The sequence below is a fragment of the Hyperolius riggenbachi genome, chromosome 1 (assembly GCF_040937935.1).
Source record: "Hyperolius riggenbachi isolate aHypRig1 chromosome 1, aHypRig1.pri, whole genome shotgun sequence".
NCBI classification, from domain to species: Eukaryota; Metazoa; Chordata; class Amphibia; order Anura; family Hyperoliidae; genus Hyperolius; species Hyperolius riggenbachi.
In genome coordinates, this window is record NC_090646.1 from 140263345 (window position 1) to 140277046 (window position 13702).

At 43.1% G+C, this 13702-nt stretch overlaps 1 protein-coding gene across 5 annotated transcripts in view; it reads left to right on the plus strand.

Annotated features, from left to right (window-relative positions):
- The window catches only part of SLC7A2 (solute carrier family 7 member 2), a 172833-nt gene that overhangs the window by 110787 nt on the left and 48344 nt on the right, over positions 1-13702 (plus strand). For all 5 annotated transcript variants that reach the window (XM_068278633.1, XM_068278636.1, XM_068278635.1 and 2 more), the window contains exons 4-6: positions 4222-4387; positions 9300-9436; positions 11912-12134. In XM_068278633.1, the coding sequence (XP_068134734.1) occupies positions 4222-4387; positions 9300-9436; positions 11912-12134 (526 nt within the window). The remainder of the gene's footprint in view (positions 1-4221; positions 4388-9299; positions 9437-11911; positions 12135-13702) is intronic.

The window sequence follows — 13702 nt, forward strand, 5'->3', positions numbered from 1 at the left end:
TCAGTCCTCTCTCCTCCTCCCTCCTCCCCTCTGCCTCTGAAATCAATGGCTAGTAACCTCCTCCTCCTGCCCAGACTGAGCTCCCATAAGCCCTTGCGGCACAAAAGGAGCTGTGGGCGAGGCTTGTTTCGTTTATAGGGAATTGGAGTATCAAAACAAAACAAAAAAAGTATTTGGCTTGAGGAATGCCCTATAAACTATATGAAAGGAACACAATTATGCAATGAGTAAAAGTTTTTCTCGGACCCGCTTTAACCACTTCAGGACTGCAGTGCTAAACTCCCCTAAAGACCAGGCTATTTTTGTTAAATTGGCCACTGCAGCTTTAAGACCAAGCTGCAGGGCCGCACACAAGCTGCAGGGCCGCACAACACAGCACACTAGTGATCCAACTGATCTCCTTCCCCTTTTCTCCCCACCAACAGAGCTCTCTGTTGGTGGGGTCTGATCGTTCCCCCCAGTGTTTTTTTTTTCATAAATATTTGTTTTTTTAATTAAATGTACTTATTTATTTGTGTATATTGTTTCCCTCCCTCCCCCCAGCCAGCCAATCACGGCGATCGGCTGTCATAGGCTTCAGCCTATGAGAGCCGATCACTTTCTTGTGCCCCAGGGGGACAGATTGCAGATTGCAGCGCTGTACTTAGTAAAAAGACGGCGGTTTCTAACACTCGGATTGCCACTCGGAGACTGAAGGCGGGGCGAAGCTCCGCCCCCCAAGCAGGATATGCGCACGCAGCCTGCGCGCGATCTCCTGCAGTAGGCGGCCCCAGGACTTGACGCCAATTGGCGTTAGGTGGTCCTGGGGCTGCCGCCGCAGTCATGCCCTTGGGCGTCACCTGGTCTTTAGGTAGTTAAATAGATGTGAGATCTGCTCAGCGTTTTATCATTCTGCCGACACTGTCGGCAGAACACCCGCCCAGCGGGAGGGTCTGACGGACCCGACGTTTGCTACAGTATGGTGTGTGTACGCGCCTTAGGGCTGGTTCAAACGTTTGGAGGCGTCGCGTTTGTTGGCGTCGCGGCGGCAATGCGTTCGGGCTTTCAGCAGCGTTCGCATTGCGTTCGGATGCGGTCGCGTTTTTACTTCCCCTAGGGGAACATTACCCGTCGCGGTTAACCGCCCCTGGAAGCAACATGTAGCTTCCAGGGGCTCCTTGAACGCCAGTAAAAATTGGGACCCGAACGCCGCGTTCGTGTAAACGCGCGTGAAAGCTTGGTACAAACGCTCCCATTCACTTGAATGGGAGCGTTTAACGCCAAGCCCCGAACGCTGGCAGTAAACGCTGCACAAACGTCCGTCTGAACCAGCTCTTAGGTGGCTAGAAGTAAGTGAGGTTTCTCCACCCATAGCTTAGCCCAAGTTGTCAATCAAGGCAGAACAGCAGGAAACAAGTCCCACACCTTGGCTATCATTCATAAAGCATTCCCGCATGCGGAAATGCTTAATACCGCTGACTTTACCGACCACATTGCAAAATGTAAATTCATAAAGTCTCGTTCCGCATGCGGAGCTGACATTCCCGTGCAGAGTGATAACTTACCGCCTTGTGTGGTGTTGATACACAGTTATTCAGAAAAAGTAGCAAAATGTCCATTCATAAACATTTCCGCATAGCGGTATGCGGAAGGGGATTACCGATCCCCTGGATGTAGCGGGAAGCTTGCGGAGTACTTGTAAGTGAATGGGACGGACCTCCCAAGCAGCAGAAGAGAGAGCAGCGCACGGAGGGACTCGGCCAGCTTCTCCTGTTTCCGCAGGCCTACCGCCCGCCTACCGACACCATTCTCCAGAAAACCTCCACACTGCTATAGCACCAGGCACAATTTTTATGAATAACCACCCAGAAGGCTAAACTACCGACAGTGGTATTCTCCCGCACGGGTTCTCATAATGATCAATCTGCCAATCATCTGGACAGGGAGTGGTGATTCTTCTATGAAAAAAAATCATGAATGGCTTTTGTTAAGCTGCCATGATATTTTTTAATACATAATTGTAGTAACAACTGCAGCTGCTTTCAGTGTGATGCTCAGAGTCCACCTTCCTCTTTATTAATTTAATATTATGAATGAACTCTGTATTGTACTCTATTGCATTACTAAAACAGAAAGTAATTGCAGATTGTTATTTCTATCATATATCCCTAAAGAATTTTAGTCTTTTTCTATAGTAACCCATGCTGCTGCTTTTAACAGCCCCCATCCCCATATCGCTTCTCTGGGGGTCCATTAGACACCAGGAGCCCTGTGTGGCCCCAGTATAAACCAAGATTTTTCTTTGGAGGGTATTTTAGGACAAAAAATATTGTTTTTTTTTACTCGCGTATATACGGTATACATTTCTGACTATTAAAATAACACTTGTTACTTTTTTAGCATATGAACTGCCCAGTACTTCCCATTTAGATACATGAGCAATTTGTTTCATGAAGTAGGATCCTCAGCACATAGCAGAGCACCTGACTCCACACACCTCCTCCCTCTGCTGCTGAGAGAAATTCTGGATGGTCTCCATGGCATCTGCAGCTTAGCAAAATTCAATCTTTCTACTCAGTCTTATTTTACCTGCAACTTGCTAGATGTGTTTCTAGTGCCCTCTTCTTTGTCTGACACATTGATTGCAGTCTGGCTGTTTTTTTTTATTATTATTATTTCAAGCTCCACTCTGGGTTGAGTGCATTATGGCTGCATTTTTGTTGCTTGAAGGCTTCTCCCTATGTTGCTTGTATTCTTCAGCTTGCTTGAAGAGCCTCTGGAGTAGGTCAGTCTTCTTCAGGACTAATCCACAGCTTCACGGCGTGAGCGCTGCGCCAGCCCCAGGACGTGCAGCGTGCAGTCCTGGGGGCGTGTTTTGCAGGAGATTGCGTGCATCTTCGCCGATGTGCTCTCTGTCATCAGTCTCCCACCGGCAATCGCCGCTAGGAGACTGATAGAGACTGATAGAATGATAGAGACTGATAGACGGTAAAACCGCCATCTATTAACACTGTACAGCACTGCGATCTAAGGCAGTGATGTACTGGGGACAGCCGTGTCTCTCGGCTGTCCCCTCCAGAGGCACAAAGGCGATCCGCTGTCATAAGCTGATGCCTATGACAGCCGATCGCTGTCATTGGCTAGAAGGGGGAGGGGGGGGTTATTATAAAATAATAAAAAAAAATATAATAAATAAACACGCAGGCAGGGATCAGATCCCACCAACAGAAAGCTCTGTTTGGCCGAGTGCACACCAAAACCGCTAGCAGATCCTCAAAACGCTAGAGGTTTTTGAAGCAGATTTCAGAGCGATTCTAGGCATGTTTATAGATGTTTTCTGAACATGCCTAGCGTTTTTTGGAGCGTTTTTGTGTAGCAGATTACAAATATTGTTATAGTAAAGCTGTTACTGTACAGCTTCTGTAACAAATACGCCTGGAAAACCGCTCTGATCTAGCGTTTTTCAGAGCTGCCTGAGCTTTTCCTATACTTTACATTGAGGCAGAAACGCTTCTGCAAACCGCAAAAGTGCTGCAGGAGCCACGTTTGTGATTTGCTAAAAATCTCAAACCGCTGGTGGGCACCATCCCATTGAAATACATTAGCCAAGCGTTTTCACAGGCCGAAGCGGTTTGCGAAATGCTTCAAAAACCGCTCGGTGAGCACCAGGCTTTTGTGGGCAGAAAAGGGAGGGGGGAATTCACTTGTGTGCTGAGTTGTACGGCCCAGCAGCGAGGCCTTAAAGCTGCAGTGGCCTAATTATGAAAAAATGGCCTGGTCACCAGGGGAGTGTAAGCCCACGGTTCTCAAATGGTTAAGTAGTTAAAGGGAACCTAAACTGAGAGGGATATGGATGCTTTGTTTTAAATAATAGCAGTTGCCTGGCTGTCCTGCTAATCTCTTTGATTGCAGTAGTGGCTGAATCACAGACCTGAAACAAGCATGCAGCTAATCCAGTCTGACTTCAGTCAGAGCACCTGATCTCCATGCTTGTTGAAGGGCTGTGGCTGAAAGTATTAAAGACACAGGATCAGCAGGAGAGTCAGGCAATTGGTATTATTTTAAAATTAAAAATTCATATCCTTCTCAGTTTAGGTTCCCTTTAAGCAAAGTCCACAGTAACACCTTTCATATTCTTACCTTCAGGTTTTATATAAACAATAAAGGTAGATGGAAGAAGAAACTGAACTATAAAGAAATACTTTACCCTTTGTAAGCGGTGTTGCGTTTTTTATCATCTAGGACTGTTGTCTTTTGGAGTGAAGGAATCCGCCTGGGTGAACAAGGTGTTCACAGCTGTCAATGTTCTTGTCCTCTTGTTTGTGATGATTGCTGGTTTTGTGAAAGGAGATCTTCACAACTGGAAGATATCAGAGTCCTTTCTCCAGAATATCTCTGCAGCACCAGGGTAAGACATGCTCTTATTGCAGGGCCTTATTTTCTGATGGGACTTGATGTCAGACACCACCCACTCCATTGCCATCAGTAGTAACAAACTGCTTTCTGTTCAGTAACTTTCTGCACAGAATATAACTCAGCAGCAATCTCCTTCTTATGTTGTAAAGGTTATTTGAAGCTGTCTTTACCATAACACGTGTCAAATATGATAACAGAAACATACCACTATATCCATACCTTTGGAAGATGAGAAAGAGGGACACTTAAGACACGCCCCCTGTGAGGGTGACACTCTGAGTGGGTGGGTGGTTAGCAGGGTCACCGAATGGTAAGGTAAACTAAACGCCCGCTGCGCACGATCTCTGCATTTCCTAGGAGACTCACGAGGGGGGCCATGATGGAGAGGGAGGGAGGGAGGAGTGATGATGCCTGCCGGGACACAAGGGTGGGGGGGTGGCCCGGGATAGCGGGACCCCTCCCCCAACCAGGGACCGCCCCGACGAATCCAGGATGGGTGGGGGCTAGGACTATATCCTGCATGAAACACATCAAACAAACACTGCAGTGAAAAACATAAGGAATTGGACCTTTGACCATTACTTTTGTAAGTACGAGAGGCCATTTTGGCACATTACATACTATAAAATTCTGGAATATTGCCAGGTATTTCAATCCCACAGCATGATCCTCTCCAGAATTAATGAATTGCTTAGATACAAGACAGAGACAAATATCTATACATACAGTATTATATAGATAGATATATTTTATTACATCCTTTCATGGGTCAATACTGAAGATATGACGCTTTGCTACAATGTAAAGTAGCCAGTGTACAATAAAATACAGAAGTAAAGAATCAGAGCTACTGTTTGGGAAAAATGGTATGTCAATATGATCAGCCCTTTTAGAGATAAATACTGCTGAAAATAAATCCACCTTTATTATTATTTGTTTTTTTCCGGTATGTAGCATTAGCATTTTCCATGGCATTGATGCACCCTAAGGGCCCTTTTCCACTAGCTGCGATCCGCTTTGGTAAAAGGATCACAGCCGTTATGCCGATCACAATGAGCACGACGATAACATGTAAATTGCAGTTCTCATTTCCCACTTGTGCATGTTGGAAAACAAGAAAAACAAAATCGGGAGCCCCCAATAGTGTATTATTGATGATGGTGGATAAATTGTAGCAGCAAATTGAAATATACTCAAAAGTGTGGGTTGCCAAAGTTCAGGCAACCACTATGTGCACATGAGGGGATATTAGACCTGTCCCCACTCAGGTTAAGAATTCGCTCTCCGTAGAAGGAAACAAGGGTGTGCACACCCATCCACCAGGTGGATCACAATAGCGTACAGAAGTTACAGAGGTACCAACAGGATAAAATATCATAAATGTAAAACAAAATAAGATGGGGAGTAAGGGTGGACTTACCTCCTCAGGACAAACACAACGATTTTATATGATCAAAAGTTTTAATTCTTACTCCAAAAATATATATTTTATACATATGTATACATATTTTTTATACGTATTTTTGGAGTAAGAAATAAAACTTTTGATCTTATAGAATCGTTGTGTTTGTCCTGGGGAGGTAAGACCACCCTTACCCCCATCTTATTTTGTTTTACATTTATGATATTTTATCCTGTTGGCGCCTCTGTTACTACTGTACACTTGTGCATGTTGTTTTTTCCTGAATTGGAATTGTTGGGAGCTGAGCCATAGGAAAACATGGACATTACTTTGAAAATCAGTTGTCCTTTCAGTTATAACTGACAGCAACTGATATAGTGTAAAAGGGAACTTAGGAACCTTTTCCACTAGAGCGATTGTGATTGCTGAATCGCAAAATCGCAAATCGCTAGTGATTTTTAAATCGCTAGGGTTGTTACTTTATCATAGAAATCACGAGAAGTATTTTCCACTACAGTGATTCGATTTGGAAATCGCTAATCGCAAATCGCAATCGCTTGCTGGAGCGATTTTTACAATGATAATGCAATGCAAATGAAAATCGCAAATCGCAATCGCATAACAGAATTAATGAAAAATCGCAATCGCTGGCGTTTGTGATTTGTGATTGCGATTGCTAGTGGAAAAGGGCCCTTAAGCAGCCCATACACTCAGCCGATTTTCTGGCCGACCGATCGATCCCGATCGATCGATCAATCGATTGCAAATCGGTTGGCCAATCGACCGATCGACGGCCAATTTCGATCGATTTCGATGGATTTCCATCGAACTTGCAGGGTGGAAAATTTAGGTCGATCTGATGAGATTGCTTATCAGTTTGCATTGGCCTTAATGGAAATCTGATGGCAAAAAAATGCCATCAGATCGAATTTCAATAGATTTCAAACTGAAATCTATTGGAATTCTATCCTGGTAAAAAATGTTCTAAAAACGCATCAGATAGATCATCAGATGCATTTCTTATCTATCTGCTGCCAATCTGACGAGTGTATGGGCACCTTTAGAGTCATTTTACAATATATCAGTTGCTCTCAGTTATAACTGAAAAGACAACTGATTTTCAAAGTAATGTCCATGTTTTCCTACGGCTCAGCAACTATATGCGTCTTAAAGGAATCCAGAGCTGAATATTACTCAAAGTTTTATACATACCTGGGGTTTTTATCCAGACCCATCCGCATTGATCACTCCCACACCACCGTCCTCAGCCTTTTCTGTTGCCTGTACCGAGTCCTGTAACCAGTGATGCTCTAATCCGATCCGGATGAAATCTGGATAGTTGTATTCCGGATTTAATCCTGTTAAAATCAAGTCACCTGTGCGGGCTGGGGGTTTAATCTTACCTATCATGACGTCTTCTTCGTCCGCCCCTCGGTCGCCTCCCATGATGCGGTCCAATCCGGCGTCACATGACTATACACTTCCTCCTTCAACCCGGAAGGAGGAAGTGGTTTTAGTCACGTGACGCCGGATTGGACCGCATTGTGGGAGGCGCCGAGGGGCTGACGAAGAAGACGTCATGATAGGTAAGATTAACCCCCCCGCCCAGCCCGCACAGGTGACTTGATTTTAACAGGATGAAATCCGGAATACAACTATCCGGATTTCATCCGGATTGGATTTGAGCATCACTACCTGTAACTTCTGTCAGTCGCGGCCAATCTGCGCAAGAGAATTGCGCTCTTTACTTATTACTCCGGCAGCTACTGAAGAGATAAGTAAAGAGCACACTTATCTTACGTTAGACTGGCCGCAACTGGCTGAAATTACAGGACCCAGTACCGGCAACAGAGAAGGCTGAGGACGGCGGCGTGGGAGCGATCAATGCGGATGGGGCTGGTGGAAGCCTCAGATATCTATAAAACTTTGAGTATTCTTCAGCTCTGGTGCACTTTATCTGAAAGCTTTTTCACGGTGCATTGCTATTTTAAAGGGAACCTGAACTGAGTAAAATTATTTAAAATAAATGCATGATGTAGCTGCAAATGAATATTACATACTTACCGCCAGTTCCTCTCAGAAGCTCACCATTTTCTTCTTACAGCCATCCCTTCAATTCCTGACAATATTTTGTCAGAACTTAAATATACCAGTTGCTGTCAGTTATATATCAGCTGCTGTCAGTTACAAGTGAATGTGCAAGGTAATGTCCATGTTTCTCTATGGCTCAAGTGGGCGATACTACAGTTTAACAGTGCGCTGACTAGGGATGCTCATTTGGATTCCGCGGAAATGCAATTTCCGAATTTCCGATCGGAAATTGCATTTCCGCATCGAAATTCAGAAATCGGTAATGGAAGTGCGGTAGGCAAATTTCCGTGGAAATTTTCGCGAAAATTGCAGAAATTTCTGTCGAGTTTAACATCAATTTTCTCAAAAACTGCAAGGTCTTTTTGAAAGATTTTTTTCCCTCTTGTTCCTACTTTTCTGCTTAACATTCCCTGCAAATTTGGTGTTTCTAGCACCGATGGGGGATTTGCAACTACCAAAGTTGGTCACTGTTGACTGTAATGTAAAATGCAGAAATTTCGCATTACCGATATGCGGTATTATGCGGACTTTAGAGGTTAAGAGCAAAGCCCCCATAGGCGCTAGAAACACCTCATTTTCAAATAATATTAAGCAGGCAAATGGAAATAAGAAGAAGAAAAAATATTTAAAAAAGACTTTGTAGTTTTTTTTAGAAAATCAATGTCAAAGTCGGCAGAAATCACTGCGAAAATCCGCATCAGAACCGCTTGCGGTATGACACCGGATTTAGAGGTTTATAGCAAAGCCTCCATAGGTGCTAGAAACACAACATTTTTAGGAAATGTTAAGCAGACAAGTGGGAACAAGAGGAAAAAAAATCTTTCAAAAAGACCTTGTAGTTTCTGAGAAAATCAATGTTAAATTCGGTGGAAATTACAGCAAAAATCTGCACCGGAATGCAGAAATCGGGAGCGGAATGCGAAACGGTAGCGGTAATTGGCAATGGCGGAATGCGGATTTTCGGCAGAAACGGAAATCGGCATTTCCGACCATCCCTAGTGCTGACCAGGAAGCTGTTATGGGGTAATGGTCATTTTCAAAATGGAGGACAGAGAATTGTCCTCATTGATCACAGTGGACAAACAGGACGCTGGAGAGGGGAAAGAGATTGAGGATTAGACTACACAGGAGGTAAGTATGGTGTGTTTATGTTTATTTTGACTTTTAATTTTCAGTTCAGGTTCTCTTTAAGGTTAAAATGCATCCGTTTTTCAACATATAGTGTAAAAGAGTGATGTGCAGCCTGTACCGCAGCAACCAACAACCAATCCGTTTTCAAAGGTTACCGTAATAAAAACATTTCTAGTAACTTAATAACCTGATTATTGTAATTAGTGAATAGTTATCATGATAGAGACCACTTTGCTTGCTGGAGTTAGTAACTGTAATCTATCTTTTATTTCCCAATCAGTAATTTTGTGACCTATGAAAATGTGACAAGTAAACACGGGGCTGGAGGCTTCATGCCATATGGAATGACCGGGATGCTGGCTGGTGCTGCTACTTGCTTCTATGCCTTCGTTGGTTTTGATTGCATTGCAACAACCGGTAAGAACTAGTGTGCACACAGCCTTTAAATAGACCCTGAGGACCTGATAGGCCTGGCTGGAGTGTCAGTACAGGCTGGGAAGCTACAGAAACCTTTCACAGAGATAAATCAAAACTCTGCGCAACTCCCATACAGACATTCAGTTAGGAATGTCCTCTTTTCATAATGTTTTATAATAATAATAATAACTTGTTGCTGTCACCTCCGCTGACCTCCTTGAATAGACTGATCGCATTGCAATGATTTTTTGCTGTCAACACGTGATGAATAAATAGCTCCGGTATTGATAAGCTACATCCACACTCAAAACGACTTACTCAAAATGATTCCTGATAGTTTTTAGTTTTCATGGTAGATTGTCATCTGAAACAATCACAAATGATCGTTCTGCATAACAAAAGTCTACTGTGTGTGTATTGCTGAACAATTGTTTACGAACGATTCTTCGCATGAATGATCAGAAATGATCGTTTGTGACCACTAATGGAAAACATTTCCTAACCAATTCAATCAGATAAATGGAATTTATCCAATTTTCAGATCGATCGATTCAGTCAATCGTATCGGATTTGTTAGGAGATTTTTGTTCATTTGCGGTCTTAAACGATCGTTTGTACGAAGAATCATTTGTAAACAGTCATTCACAGAATTTTATTGTTAGTGCCCACCACAAGGGAACCCAAGGGGATAGACGTATGGAGGGTGACATATTTATTTCCTTTTAAACAATGCATATTGCCAGGCTGTCCTGCTGATACACTGTTTGTAATACCTTTAGCCACAGATCCTTCACAAGCATTTAGATCAGATGTTTATGACAAAAATCTGATGAGATTAGCTACATGCTTGTTTTAGTTGTTTGATTCACACACTGTTGACCATAAAAATCAGTAGAATAGCCAGGCAACTTGTACTGTTTATAAGGAAATAAATATGGCAGCCTCAAAATGTCTCTGACTTTGTGTTCTTGTAAAGAGATACTTAATTGAGGAAATAGCCCCACCTAGTCTGTCTCAGGTGTTTCATGTCTTCCTTAACCACTTCACCACTGAGGGGTTTTACCCCCTGACCACCAGAGCAATTTTCACCTTTCAGCGCTCCTTCCATTCATTCGTCTATAACTTTATCATTACTTATCGCAATGAAATGAACTATATCTTGTTTTTTCCGCCACCAATTAGGCTTTCTTTAGGTGGGACATTATGCCAAGAATTATTTTTTTCTAAATGTGTTTTAATGGGAAAATAGGAAAAATGTGGGGAAAAAAAAAATTATTTTTCAGTTTTCGGCCATTATAGTTTTTAAATAATGCATGCTACTGTAATTAAAACCCATGAAATGTATGTGCCCTTTTGTCCCGGTTATAAAACCGTTTAAATTATGTCCCTATCACAATGTTTGGCGCCAATATTTCATTTGGAAATAAAGGTGCATTTTTTTCAGTTTTGCGTCCATCCCTAATTACAAGCCCATAGTTTATAAAGTAACAGTGTTATACCTTCTTGACTTAAATATTTAAAAAGTTCAGTCCCTAAGGTAACTAATTATGTATTTTTTTTAATTGTAAATTTTTGAATTTTTTTTTAATTACAAAAAAAAAAAAAATGGGGAGTGTGGGAGGTAATGAGTTAATTTTTTGTGTAAAAGTCATTTATTTGTATGTGAAAAATGTGTAGGGTGTAGTTTACTATTTGGCCACAAGATGGCCACAGTAACTTTTTGCTTTATTGCGACCTCCAAGCCTCCTTCCGGAAGCTTGGAGGAAGAATAAGGAGGCTGGACACGTGAGTTTCTTCTCACAATGATCGCGCTGCCCATAGGAGAGCAGCGGGTCATTGTGGGGCTTAGATCAACGAACGGGAATGGATTTTCCCGTTCATTGATCTCCGGGCGAGCGGGCGGCGGCGGTTTTACTAGCGGCGGGCGGCGTGTTTACGAGCGGGAGCGCGGACAGCGTCGGGAACGCGGAAAGTACGTGTTTCTCCGTCCCTGGTTTTTAAAGGATGGAAAAAGGGGCGGAGAAATACGTACGCGCGGGGGTAAAGTGGTTAATTCTCCTTCATGTAACAGTGTAAGCGGTTTGACAGAATTCAAATGGGGGCTTATGGTGGCCATTAAGCATTTTGTAAGTTTTAACTGACCCCTCAAAGAGTCCACCACATTGGTCAATGAGGAAGCAGCTTGATGCTTTTATCAGTATAGCACTCTGGGGTCTGTCAGACCCCCTAAAGCCATACTGGCTCATAGCCAATGAGCTACTGTATTGTTTATGATAACCATACTGCTTATTTACAGACAACCCCACCCCCAATAAATAAATATTGCAGCTGAATAGAAATTACAATACAAATCTAACTGAATAAGAAGTGTTGCGATTGTAGCTGCTACAACTAATTTAACAACACGTCATAAATGTGCCGAGCCATTGACCGCTGCATCTTTCTCAACTCGTTCTTTGACCTGTTTCCTTGCAGGGGAGGAAGTACGGAATCCACAAAGAGCGATACCCATTGGAATCGTGACATCCTTGCTGGTGTGCTTTATGGCATATTTTGGGGTGTCAGCAGCTCTGACCCTAATGATGCCGTATTACTTGTTAGATGAGAAGAGTCCCCTGCCTGTGGCATTTGAATATGTTGGCTGGGGTCCTGCTAAATATGTCGTGGCTGTCGGATCGCTTTGTGCTCTGTCTACCAGGTAAATGCCTGACATTCTATTGCTAAAATCTGTAGACCTGTGATAGAAATCGTTAATTTAATAAGAGTGTACTGTGCCCCAGGCTGATGCATAGAGGCCCAACTCTTAGTACAATAAATTACATGATCTGCTTCTTATAGTAATCATCAATCCTATTAGCTGTGAAATTGCACAAATGATCGCTGTAATCTAGCTTTTCATATAAAGCTGTTTGAATTCACAATGGTGTAGTGCTTTGCAGTAATTTACAAGCTGCATAGGTCAGGGGTGTCCAAACTTTTTAGGCCAAGGACCCTTTTGCCGTTCTTGAGAGAGATAGGTGGCCGACCTACCGAAATTAAACACATTGGCGTCAATTCACCAGAGGTTACCAACCTATTTATCTCTTGGGAGGTAACTTACCTCCTGTGATATCTCCAAATAGCAATTCTCCAGAAGTATAGGGGAAAATATCGACAGAGAGAAATGCAAGAGATAAATGTGAGATAAGTATGAGATAAATAAGTGATAGTAGTTAGTTTTTCTCCAAATCACAATTCACCAGGGAAGAAAGGGGGTGTGGCCATTCGTTATTTTTTCATCTCTTTATCCCCTGAGTGAACCTGGAGATATCGTGGTTTTCACACAGCAGCTGCTGCTGTGGAAGATGGAGCCTTTTGAGCTTACTCTGTTAGGCCTGGTGCACACCAAAAACCGCTAGCAGATCCGCAAAATGCTAGCAGATTTTGAAACGCTTTTTCTTATTTTTCTGTAGCGTTTCAGCTAGCATTTTGCGGTTTTGTGAAGCGTTCTTGGTGTAGTAGATTTCATGTATTGTTACAGTAAAGCTGTTACTGAACAGCTACTGTAACAAAAACCGCCTGGCAAACCGCTCTGAAGTGCCGTTTTTCAGAGCGGTTTGCGTTTTTCCTATACTTAACATTGAGGCAGAAACGCCTCCGCAATCCAAAATCTGCAGCAGCCCGGGAGTATGTGCTTCTGCAAAACGCCTCCCGCTCTGATGTGCACCAGCCCATTGAAATACATTACCCAAGCGTATCCGCAGCCGCAAGCGGATCGCAAAACGCAGCCTAACCGCTCTGGTGTGCACTAGGCCTTAGAGCTTGCTTCTATTATGAGGAGACGAAGGCGCAGGAGGAGGGTCTGTTTAATCACCCCTCGTATTTTTCGTGAGAGAACAGTTCTTGATAATTTTACTGAGACAGAGGTGGTGAAGAAGTTCAGACTCACTCGTGATATGATTTATGATATGATCCGGCAGTAAAAGTCAGGAATACTCTGGTCACGTAGTGGTAAAACTCCGCCTCCTACCCACAATGCTTCACTTTCAAGCTTACAGAGAGGAAAAGTATCCCATGTAAATCATTAATACCGATTACCTAACTCTCTGCTTTCTCACACTTTCCTCATGCATATCTCTCCATTATCCCCTGCTATCGAACATTTTTCTCTCTGTCCTCTCACACTGGTGAATTGACTCCAGAGTGTTAAAATACCTCATGAGATAAACTATCTACCTTTTTTCTCTTAGTAAATCCTCTCTGGTGAATTGACGCCAATGGCGTCAA